The sequence below is a fragment of the Podarcis melisellensis genome (assembly GCF_964234715.1).
Source record: "Podarcis melisellensis genome assembly, chromosome: 2".
Taxonomy (NCBI): Eukaryota; Metazoa; Chordata; class Lepidosauria; order Squamata; family Lacertidae; genus Podarcis; species Podarcis melisellensis.
In genome coordinates, this window is record NC_138529.1 from 51,917,855 (window position 1) to 51,930,589 (window position 12,735).

The 12,735-nt window shown below is 42.6% G+C and overlaps 1 protein-coding gene across 7 annotated transcripts in view; it reads left to right on the plus strand.

Moving 5' to 3' along the window:
* JAKMIP2 (janus kinase and microtubule interacting protein 2) overlaps nucleotides 1-12,735 on the plus strand; it is a 92,530-nt gene that overhangs the window by 51,636 nt on the left and 28,159 nt on the right. For 3 of the 7 annotated variants that reach the window (XM_081900109.1, XM_081900108.1, XM_081900110.1), the window contains exons 2-3: nucleotides 3,932-4,201; nucleotides 10,805-11,302. In XM_081900109.1, the coding sequence (XP_081756235.1) occupies nucleotides 3,998-4,201; nucleotides 10,805-11,302 (702 nt within the window). In that variant the 5' untranslated portion in view covers nucleotides 3,932-3,997. Of the gene's footprint in view, nucleotides 1-1,538; nucleotides 1,556-3,931; nucleotides 4,202-7,600; nucleotides 8,217-9,742; nucleotides 9,817-9,916; nucleotides 9,974-10,804; nucleotides 11,303-12,735 lie in introns of those variants that run through there. The other 4 variants (XM_081900111.1, XM_081900114.1, XM_081900113.1 and 1 more) reach the window with 4 other exon arrangements.

Here is a 12,735-nt window from a genome sequence, read left to right on the forward strand (position 1 = left end):
TAACAGCCCCAAATGCCTTTACGAAGAAGGGGTTTGATGTCATTCTCGTTTCACAGAAGAGTGACAAGGCAGTGACAACAATGATCATTCAGTAAAACGCTGAGCAGTAGGGGAGCACATGCCTTCTCTTAAGGGATGCCTTTGATCTGACAAGGTCAATTTTAACCAGATTCATATTTTGTGGTGTACATTTTTAAGTGCTGCTGCAGACAGACAGTCTAGCCACAGGATCTTCGGCAATGTGTGCTCACTTCATAGTCTTAACTGCTTTCCAAGATTGGATGGGAGCAGAATTTAATCTCCGATAAATCTTTATCTATGCCGAACTGTTGTGGCAAACATATTGCTGCTCCTGCTTCTACAAGTGTTAGAAGAGAATTGCGCTGTAACAGCATTTTTTACATGGCTCCTACCAGGGACTTAATCAAGAATTCTTAAGCAATTAGAGGCAAAGGGGGGGAATATATACCACCAGCAGTCTTGGTGCCTGCTGCATTGAGGCCTTAGCCGCATTTATATTTTGCTATACTCTTTCCAGGCACAGGTCCACACTTGAAAGCTCCTTGTCTGAGCACCTTTCTCCTCCCTCCTTGAGCTTTCCTCACAAAAACCTGCTCTTTAGCGCTCAGTCGGAGCAAACGTCAGTTCAGGTTTTCAGCAGATTGACATTTGCTCTGAGTGAGTGCTAAAGAGCAGGTCTTCACAGACAAAACAAAGAAAAAAAGCAGCGGTGGCCAGACTTGGAGCTTTAAAGCATGGACCATACCTGGAGAGAGCAGAGGAAAGGTATGTGTGGATAAGAGATGGCTAGAGGGCTGCATGGACTGCATCAGGACATCCAATTTTGGGGTGCCATGGCCCAAAATTGTCCGAGGTGCAATCTTGCATAAGTCATTTGACGTGCATGTGAGTGCATACCAGAAGATGCACATCCTAGTTTTCCACATATTGTAGGGCATGGGCTTTAGAGACTGGGACTGTATAAGGAACAAGCCAACCACTCCAGCCACTTTAGTGTTTGTATAAACTGTTCAGATTCGTTATTGTTGTGTTCCATACTGTGCAATGGAATTTTGGTGTGTGTGTCTTTGGTCCTAGGCTTGATTCTTGTATATCTAATTCATAATCCGATTAGAATGATTAATTCTAGAGCACTGAGCAGCACCTCCCAATAGCTGCTGAGAGTGCCAAGTCAGCATTCTAAGGATTGTAAGCAAACTTGCCTGCTGCATTTATGCTAAAGCTTGTTATCTCACTAGTTCAGTGTGTCACAGCTGCCTGGATACATCTGTAAGCAAATACAAATGCCAAGCGTAACATATGTCTGTCTGCAGAGGAGAGGGAAATCAGCACTTGATATCTGATAAATCAAGAGTGAATAAGCAAGCCTTTTTGAAGGCATCTCCAAAACTCATTTCCTCATTATGGATCCCTTCTCCCTCTCTTTCATATTTTCCTGTGTACCGACACAACTAAGCCTTTCTGCAGCTGCTAAACATGGTCACATCACACCCTCCCTGCTATGTGGGTAGAATTGAGACATTCCATCTGTGTGGTAATGATATTTTTAACCGTCGTTCTTTATGCTTTTAGGCATACACAGCCAAAGATATCCTATTTCGGAAGCGAAAGCATCCATCTTTTATGGGCCAATGCTCTCTCATTGTAGATTGACCTTAAAACAGCACATCCAGCACACTGAGCAATGCTCATGCTGCAGGACTGCAGTTGGTGATGTGTGCCATCTGCAGCATTATGAGAGAGTTCAAATTGTGGGGTAACCTGCAGCCAATGAGGAAAGGCATCTCCAGAGCAGTTTCTTCCTTCTGCTACAATGGAGTTATGTGCTACAGCTAAAGCTGTTAGCTATAATTCCTTACTTTAAACAAGCACACCCAGAAAGAAATTATCTCTCTCCCATCCCACCTCTTTAAACTGGATGTGCATTACACATACACTGCATATGCAGTCTTACAGAAATTTCAGACTTGGCTTGCATTGTGGTTTTTTGTGATAAATTGCCACTGGTCTAATCACATAAAGCACAATGCTGGCAAATAACTGGACTGGCCAGTGTGAGACTTCTGTACAAGCAGCTGGTGTTGGTATTCATGCCTCAGACGCCATGGATGTTCTAGCCGCAGAATCAACACTGGAGTTTATTCTGAACGGATGGGCCACTGCTAATTTGCACATTTAATTAACATAATTGGAAATGTTGGTGGTTGACAGTATGGGAGTTGTGACAAGTCCTATCTCTCCAGCTGAGTCTTCCAACAGTCTTTGAAACAAACAAAAAAAGCTCTGATATTGCCAAGCCCAAATGTTCAAAAATAGGACTAATGTAAGGGTCCTTTGATTTGCCTTCTGGTTTCTGAGCTTTCAGGATTCATTGCCAGTATTTTTCCAGGTTTTCCCCCACTACAACTGACAAGTGCTACAACCCATTTAATAAATATACAGTATATATAATTAAGATTCCTGTTTGAACAAGAGTCCCCAGGCCAGTGGGAAATTGCTTCTTAGAGCACAGATTTCCCACCTCTCCAAACAATTTATTACAGACCTAATATTCCAACCCCCATGCTTGGTAATGTAATCTAAATCCTTCCTAGATGAATTGCAATATACAGTGTGTAACAGTGAATGGACTGGACCCATACACTGTGCCATTTCCAAACCAGAGCTTATTCCAGAGTAGTCTCCTTCACTACTTTGCCCTCCTCCTTCCCTTGGGGTTCTGCTTGCTGCAAGCATTAGGGTTGGGGGGGGAGGAATTAAGGGAGCACTGTGCAACAGAGACCTCGACTCCCTTAAATATGTAAAGGGCCAAAACAGATCTCCAGGTTGCAACCTGACAACTGCAATACTCCAAGACAATATTAATAACTTATGCAAGATCAGCAGATATATGGGAAAAAATACAAGCAGACCATAGCAAGAAGGCAGGAAAAAGGCAGCTGATGTTTACTCCTTTCTTCTCCTGTCCCATTTCTGTATGGCTTCTCTGCAATCTAATGCATGCGCCATTGGGAAGGTTTCTTCAGCCACGTGGGTAGATGCCTGGAAATCAAGAAGACAAGCAGGAAAATGCATAGGTGCTAAAAATACTAGCAAACTATGGCTGGTTTCTAGCTGATCACAGATCTGGTTGTATTCTCTAGCCAAGCCATTAATTGGTTAAATGCATCCATGAATTAACTGAACATAAAATGAAGCACAGCAGAAAGTGAGGAATGAAATCTCAAGGCCATTAAGTAAGTGACAAAGTGGTGGGGGAGAAGCGGTGGACACCCAGGATGTGTTAGCAGAGTCTTTGCACTGGTTTCTACTAGAGCACCAGGTTAGTTGAATCTGACCCAGAGTACCCAAAAATACATTTGGCCTCCCACCAGCCCTAATGTCCTTGTAGTATATGCCAGTGGAAAACATAAACTGAAATCTGTGTTATGGTTATTCCTATCAGCTTCTGCAATGTGGCCACAGAAGCCCTTCTCCATGTTCTGTCAGTAGGAGAATTATAGAGTCCATGTACATATAACAGGGGCTTCTCTGTGATGGTGGGCTGACTTTGAAATGAGGAAGGTATGCCTTCAGCCAATTCTCTATTATTCCCTATTGAAGTTTAAAACATTGTTATTTGCCTGGCATTTTAAATTATTTAATTTTTATCTGGTTGAATGTTTTTATTCCTCTCAGTATTGTGTTTAACTGTTCTATGCTGTTTTAATATTGCATTGTGGATTTTAAATTGTCATATATACCTCCCAAGAACTCTATGGTTCATGGGTGGCATATATGACCTGGGGCAGTTTTTTAAATCCTTAAAACAAAACAAAACAAAACATTGTCTTTATATTGAGTGTTGCTAAGCAGACTCCAGCTTTCACTGAACTTGCTAACTAATGCTGTGTCATCTTATTTCTCCCAGGACTGCCCAAGGAGCTGATGGGGCTATCTTTACGAATGTCACACAGTAGGTTCTGAGACAACTTTAATGGAAAGAAAGAAAAAATGGCTGTTCCCATTTGAAAAAGGATTCTCACGCACAGACTCACAACAGCCAACAGCCATGTCAAAAAAAGGACGCAGCAAGGCTGAAAAGCCTGAGGCACTGATTATGTCCTTGCAAGCTGCCAACGAAGATCTCAGGACCAAGCTAACAGACATTCAAATTGAGCTTCATCAGGAGAAGTCTAAGGTGAGTGAAAAAATGGTAGTCAGAGGCAGCAGGTGATTAAAAAGAACATGACATTGCAAGGAATTAATTAAATATGCCTTCCCGCCATCCCAGAAGAGGGACTGAATCAAGCTTGCAATGCTTATTTGTGAGGTTTGCTTCTGACTTCCCTAAACGGGAAGTAAAGACAAAACACACTTCAGTAATACATGCCAGGATAGGCTTTTACTCTATAGCAACGGAACAGCAGGGTAAAAGCAGTAACTAAGGGTGGAGCTGCAGCAACCAGCCTGTGCAATATGTTCTACAAAGCCAGCCACAGCCATCTGTTCTGCTCTTTAGCATATATTTAAGAAGCAGGCAAACTTCCCCATATATACCATTTGGTGAGTTTGTTCTCTGTATTTACCCAAGTCCTCTTAGGATACTAGACAGATAAATGGTTGGTCTGCTGTTAGTACTGACAGCATTCAAAACTGGCTTTATGGAAAAGGACTATGGCTCAGTGGTAGAAACATGCAAAAGTTCCCAGGCTCAATCGAACTGCCTTGAAACCCTGGGGAGCTGCTGCCAGGAAGTGTCCACAGCACTGATGTAGATAGATCAGTGCTCTGACAGCTTCATGCGTTCCTGGGCTGCAGAATGAGGTGGAAAAGGGACTGTAGAATTTCAACTGTACTATTTCAGATTGCAGAGGAGAGTTACATTATGGATGCTCTTGTGTCAAAAAACTAGCACAATGGAAAGATGGCTGGACCTTTCTTTTCCTTTTCAGAAGCATTAAAAAAATTGGCATTCTTCCACCTGTGCTGCGAAATGACGTCCAGATTCTCTATGAATTTTACTTGCCTATCTGCTTCAGTTCTAACGCTGTCTTGCCACTTTGAATTCGCAGTCCAGCCACACTAGCAATTTTATAAGGTTCTTGAGGAAGATTTCCTCTCTCTTTCTCTCTCTGCCCAGAGAACTGTAATCGACATCAGTGACCCAGACTCTTTGATTCTTTTGCCAATAAGCATCGCCTCAGGCAAAACAAATCTAGGCTGCCACTGGATTCCATAATTAAGCAGTACCATTTTAACTTCCATCAAGTCTTTCATCACGAAGACCTTTCTGGGCTGTCCATAGATCAAGGCTACCATTAACCTCAGAGGACAATCAACTATGTCTGTTGAAATCCAGTTTATTTCATTGTAGAATGATTGGGATGAAAGAAAGACTCAGTGCTGCATTAATATCAGACAAGATAGTGTGCTCCAGAGTATTTCTCCTTTGGCTCTCCAGTGAGAGTCAGTCATTAATTTGCAGCCCATTTTAGCAACAAAATAATAATTTTGAATGAGAGGAGAGCTGTAAACCTACGCCCAAAAAAATATGTGCAGAAGCGCCAATCATGTCAGTGGGACTTACCTATGTGTAAGTGAGTGGAAATTGAGCTTTTGTTTCTAATTCATCATGTGCTGCACTCTATTTTTACAATCTTGAAAGACAGCTTGTGTTGGGTCCCCTCCCCCCCTTCCCTTGGCACAGATCCTGTAGCACTCAGGAAAAAATTAGCTGCTCAGTTCACTTAAGAACCGTAGGCTAGTTGCCAGAGGCCTGGAAGATGTAGCGTGAGGAGGAGGTTGTCCTGACAATTGCCACTTCATTCCAACCCTACAGTCATCTGCATCTCTTGGTTGGTTGCAGCTTTTTGGAATGTGCTGTTAACAAGAGAGAGACAAAGGGACCCACGTCATATATCGAGAATGGGTGGGGCAACCAGATTTTAAGAGCAGCAAGAAGATTCATGGTGTTCATTGCAGTATTTCTTGTAATTTTTCCTTCTTGTAATAATGAGAGATATTCCTGAGTAATAATCCTTTGTATTATAAAACAGAGGATGGGTAAGAGGCCCCTTCCTTAAATGGTACTCTTGTGTTCTACAAAGGGGTCCCATAGCAAATACCTGAAGGGTCAGCAAGATTGTCCCAACAGCAGAAAAGTGTCATCTACTGTACATTGCTGGCAGTATCATCATCACAATTTTAGAAACACAGTTTGAACAGAGGTGAATTCCAGAAGTCCAGGTGGGACAGATGAAAAGAGGCGCATAAAAATAAATCCAATAAGTATTGGATAACTTTAAGAGAAGCAAATTAAGCCATTATTTTTGGCACACTTTTATCTAACTCTCCAAGGAGTTCAAGATGGCATTCAAAGGAGTTTCTTCATTTTATTCTAACAACTCTGTGAGGCAAGTAAGGCTGAGATGAGGTGACTATCCCAAGATGTACTGAGGCAACAAAAGCATTCCCCCTTCTTTATTTTATTCCTTCGTCCATGGGTATGGAATATATTTTAAACCAGATAAATGCTAAGAGGAGGAAAAGTTTCCAAAGAGCAATTTGGGTTCAGCATAGGTCACCAAAGTCTTCACATCAGAACTAAAACTGATCAGTGCTCTTCCTAAGGCAAGAGCTATTTTCATATCGCTTTTGGAGACAGCTAACTAAAACATGTCCCCAGAATCACCCTACAACAATTATTCCAAACTGAAGTCTTCTTTCAATGTCATGTGGAAAATTCACATGGTAACCTCTATGCATATGCACTCGGAATACGGAGCAGGACCCCAGTGACTTCCCCCATGTACCTACCAGCCCTGCATGGGTACAGGTGTGTGTGGAGACTTTCTAACCAATATGGAACCCTGATCATCCTTACATGCATACGGTGAACATGAAAAGTTGTTCATCCTGGCATGTGCAAACTGGAAGCTGCATAGCCACTGGGGCTTGGGGTGGCATGTATGGTACTTTTCAATGGTCTAAGCATATGCCATATCCATTGAGGCGATTGTGCGAACTGTCCTAAATAGAGCAAGCCCAACTGCAGTGGAGGGAGCATGTGAGTGAAAGTCTGCTTATGCATATGCAATTATTCCAAATTGTACATGTGTGTGTGCCATGTGTATGCGTGTGCATGTGTATGTGAACAGGTGTGTGCTGAATCTATGTATGGTGGGTGCTGTTTATGTGTAACTTCTGGCCTCAACTGTTCTGGCCACACCCACTTTTGTTTGTCTCTGCCCACTGCCAGTATGTGGTCCAAGGAGGTTGGATGTAATGAGGCCCTCGGAATGAAAAAAGATTCTCCATGCCTGGTGAGGTGGGCTGAGTTTTGGACTTCACCCAAGGAGACCTGAGTTCAGTTCCCAACTGAGCCACAAAACTCACGATGTGGACTTGGGATAGTCACCTCACCTCAGCCTTACTTGCCTCACAGAGTTGTTGGCTGAGCACAGATAGTCCCTTTTTTCCCTCCACAGAAAAAGTCCACAAGTGCAGTTTCTGACAAGGCTTCATCGCTGCAAGCCTATTACAATATTGTATTAATTTTTCCTTGGTGTTATCAGTGAGTGGGCCTCCCTGGTGGTTTTAAATATTTCTTTGCTTTCCCTTAAATTGTATTTCACTATATTTGTTGGAAAAGAAATACTCAAAGGAAAGCCTTATTTATTGAACAAAAGCCTTTCCCGGGTCATCACTGTGCTCTGAACACCCCTCCCCCTGCAAGCTTTAGTATTAAACCAAAATTGTTTCTCTATCCAAGTCTTTTCCCCTCACTAAATTGCTTTTGTCACTATCAGGCTGCACTTGAAGTCTGCCCTCATGATGATGTTGAAAGCAGCTTACAGTGCAGAAAAGACATTATTGTTGTTGTTTTCTGTCAAGAACCGTGAAATATTTATAGGGGCGAGTGCTGAGATCCATACATGAGCCCTTCTTTAGGCAAAATTCCTATTGAATATTGTTTCTGAAGTAATAAAGATGAAGTGCGGATTTAAGCCACCCATTCAGGTTGCAATGCACAGACTTCAAAAGCTCTGTCAGCAGATTTCAGATGGGCTCAAGGAAATATTCAGTGTTGCGGAAGGGCCAAGCTAGATGTGAGGCTTGTCACGTAGTTAACCCAAGCATGCTTGCTTTTTTTAAAAAATAAATAGCTGGTGCAGTACTGGATTTAGGTTTGATAAGGCCCCAAGCTACTGAAGGTAATGGGGCCCTTTATATGTCCAGCTGTCCTTTGTCAACAACAAATTGTCACTGTTTTTTGTGTTGAATATATGCTATATGGTAATTTATAAACCTAATAGGTATCTAAAGCCATTTGCACATGCAGAATGTAGGCACCCTATATATAGAAATGAGCAAACCAGTGATATTTTAGGGAGCAGGCTAGCAGGTGGGGCCCATTGCTTACATCATAGGAGCCTACACAACACAAAACACTGTTGCTGTATGTAGGTTTTATTTTATTTGTTTATTATCTTATACAGTGGTGCCCCGCAAGACGAACGCCTCGCAAGACAGAAAACCCGCTAGACAAAAGGGTTTTCCGTTTTGGAGGCGCTTCGCAAAATGAATTTCCCTATGGGGTTGCTTCGCAAGACGAAAAGATCTTACGAGTCCCCGCGGGTTTTTTTCGCTTCCCCCCCTTTTCCTAAGCCGCTAAGCCGCTTAACAGCTGATCCGCTGATAAGCCGCTTAACAGCTGATCGCTAGAAGCCGCTGTAGTGCTAATCTGCTAAGCTGTCAATGGGCTTGCTTCGCAAGACGAAAAAACCGCTAGACGAAGAGAATCGCGGAACGGATTCTTTTCGTCTTGCGAGGCACCACTGTATTTTGGAAATGTACATCCAGGTTTTTTCCCCTTTAATTTATTTTGGTGGGGGGCCCAAGAGAGGGAGGCCCTAAGCTATAGCTTGTTTAGCTTATACGTGAATCCGGCACTGAACTGGTGCATAAGGTGAGGGTGAACCATATTGAGACCATGAAGGAAGGCTTAAAATCTCTCATCCTCTTGCCTTCTATTTACAATGGTAGAAAAGCTCCCTTGGAGACTGGCTGTTTGGTGGCAATGTCATGCATGTGGAATGCCATCCCAGGTGAGAGTCACCTGGCCCTTACCTTGCTATTGTTTTAGAACCAGGCAAATCATTTTTTATTTACACAGTCTTTTAAAGATTGCTAACTTTTACACTATTTTCAAGAACTTGTGAGTTCTGATTTTTACCCTCTTCTGTGTTGTTGTCTTGTTGTTGCTTTATTTGTTTCCTGCTATTTTTATTCTTTTGTAGGATTGCTGACTGGCTATATCTATATACAGGAATGCTGACTGGCATATATATATTTACAGCAAATTTTGTAAATGATCTCTTCAGCTTTATTTATGCATCTTTTAAATCGTAGATAGAAGAAACAAAACTAAACTCTCCAGATGACAGGATAATTCAGCAACAGTAAAACAAATCACATACACACAATTAAGAGAATTCATGTTCAAGTGTCAGAGGATACTGCAGAGCGGGGGGGGGGGGGTTATTCTTCAGAAATAACCTGTGTAATGTAAGCCATCTTTTGTGAAGTTACAGTCTTTAGATTTGCTTTCTGAAGTCAGGCCTGACACGAGCAGAATCTCCCCTTGCTTACCCTTAGATAGTGTTTTGTGAAATTGAGACACAGAGGAGCAAAAGGTTAATCATCACCTTGGCTCAAAAGCCATACTTTCCTTTTCAGTATAAGCTGCATATTCAGAGTAAGACTGATATGCAGGGCTGGATTTAGGTTTGATGAAGCCCTAGGCTACTGAAGGTAATGGGACCTTTTCTATGTCCAGCTGTCTTTTGTCAACAACAAATTGTCACTGTTTTTTATGAACCTAATAGGTATCTAAGGCCATTTGCACATAACAAAATATGTATTTTGGATGAATTACAACTCCCAGATAGCTTCGCAAATTTGCTTGCAGGTAAAGCACAACATATCCTTGTTCTCTCCCTCTGTATCTTCACCCTCATGAGCTAGTTTTTTAAGCCTGAAATACGGTGTATTGGAACACATACAAAGGAAATGTGTTAGATTTCCCGAATTGCGGGGGTTTGGACTAGTTGACCCTTGGGGTCCCTTCCAACCCTAGAATTCTGATAGCAACAGCAACCATAACAAAAAGTCTTAGAAATTTATCTCTATAATTCAGAAAGAATGGAAGCCGAGCATCTGAATCAGTGTGCAATTCCCCAAAGGTGGAGATCAGATTAACTCAGGTGTGAATTGCTTGGGACTCAGGGTTCACACTTCCGTTAAGGTTTGGTTGGAATCTTGCTGCTTAGGACTTTAGCTACATTAGTAAACAAGCTTTTGGTCTCACTCTTGGAAGAAAAAGAAGCCATTTGGAATTGTGTGACAACTGCAAATTCTCTGAACATTTTAAAGACTTATATCACCATTATCAACTTTTAGGCCACAAGCAAAGACAGATCTGTTTACCCCAGCATTTGATTTTTAACTACGATCATATGGTATGATCATACTTCAGCCTACTGCTGTGTTCACCCTTTTAGTAAGGAAGGCTAGGATTCAGCCTTTTTATCAAATTACAGGAGGAGTATTTGTACTAAGGAAGGTTGTTTAATTCTTTTGCTGTTGCTTTAAACTTCTGTGTTGGTATACTTTTTATAATTGCCATCTGCTTTGAAACATTTTATGTAGCGACAAATGTAATGGATAGTCATTGTCATCATTATTAATTGTTTCATTACATCTATTTTTCTCTCTCCCTTGCTTTATTGTCTTCCCGTAGGTAAGCAGACTCGAAAGGGAGAAAACCCAAGAAACGAAGCGGATCCGGGAGCTGGAGCAGCGCAAGCAGACAGTGCAGATCACTGAACTGAAAGCGAAGCTCCACGAGGAGAAGATGAAGGAGCTGCAGGCCGTGCGGGAGAATCTCATCAAGCAGCACGAGCAAGAAATGGCTCGGACAATGAAAATCAGAGACAGTGAAATCCAGAGGCTCAAGTCAGCCCTGTACGCCCTGCGGGAAGGGAGCAGCGACAAAGTACGGACAGCACTGACCATTGAGGCTCGCGAAGAGGCCAGGAAACAATTTGACTCTGAGCGCCTTAAGCTTTTGCAGGAAATTACCGAACTCAAGTCTGCCAAAAAGCAGGTTGACGAAGCCCTGAACAACATGATCCAGGCGGATAAGATCAAAGCGGGGGATCTTCGGAGTGAGCACCAATCCCACCAGGAAGCAATCTCAAAGATCAAATGGGAGAGCGAGAGGGATATCCGCAGACTGGTTAGTAACCTTATCTGGATGGGAAGCTGCTAAACAGGGCTCAGAAGTACATACAGTGGTATCTTGGTTCTCAAACTTAATTCGTTCCCGAAGTCTGTTCCCAAACCAATGTGTTCCAAAACCAAGGCAGGCTTTCCTATAGAAAGTAATGCAAAATGGATTAATCCGTCCCAGACTTTTAAAAACAACCCCTAAAACAGCAATTTAACATGAATTTTACTATCTAATGAGACGATTGATCCATAAATGAAAGCAATAAACAATGTAGTGCAGCCACACAATCAATCAGTCAGTAGCTGAACTGGGTTCTACACAGTCACAAAAACAAAACAAAAAGAGCCGCAGAAATAAAAATGCAAAATAAATAGCAAAAACAAACAGACCTCAGCGTAACACTCAAAACAGAAGCATAACACTCAAAACGGAGCACATTCAGCTTCCCAAAACAGTTCACAAACTGGAACACTTACTTCTGTGTTTGCAGTGTTTGGGTTCCAAGTTGTTTGAGTACCAAGGCGTTTGAGAACCAAGGTACCACTGTACTGGTTTTGTGCGGTTGTCACAACTCTTATGTGGCGCCTGCAATGACGAAAGAAAGGTTACAGAGGCAGGAATGAATTGGCTGCCGAAACAGGGCAGTGTAGCTCGAGATGCTCCCATCCTCTCCCCCCCACACACCACAGGGATCAAATTCACTGTGGGAACATTGCATCCTCCTTCTGAGTGTTATCAAGACTGACATATAAAATCAGTGAGCATAACTTACATAATAGTAGTTAGTCTCCCTCGTTGTTATTAGGGCATGTGAACAACGCATGCAAGCAGCCCTCTTTGACTCCGTGTGATTGTGTGCACGGGTACGCAGCTGCCAAGAAAAAAATATTTATGTGAACTTGGGGTGGAGGCCCACAGCCATTTCTTTCAGCACAGCCCCTAGGGTGGGGTGGGGGGAATAAGCCAAAATTGTACAAATGGCGATGTATTCCATGTACCCCTCCCCCTAGGCAAGCAATCTCTTCTTATAGGAAAGTCTGTATGGCTTTTTTGCTTTGAAAATCCATTTCTTTGGGGGGGGTATACATTTAAAGCAGGGGTAGGAAATATCCATCCCATGATACGAAGACTGTTCACCTCTCTAACTAGCCCGGCAGACACTCGCCCCTTCTCCCCAGGCCATAGCCCTCCTCCATGCTCTCTTTGGGTGATTTTTGCCTTGCTGGGTTGGGTCCTTGAACTGTAATAAAGCCACTTGCTTGCCTGTATGGAGGATGGAGTGGGCTGTGTCTACAGAAAACGCTGGCTTTTGCATGGCTGGAATGTAGACTTCCGTACAAAGTTAAAAGTGCAATCCTTCGTCCTATCCACTTTTCCCTGTGTCCTCGTCACTTACAACTGGCGCGTGGCCCCTGGAAGATTGTTCCTTACCCCTGATT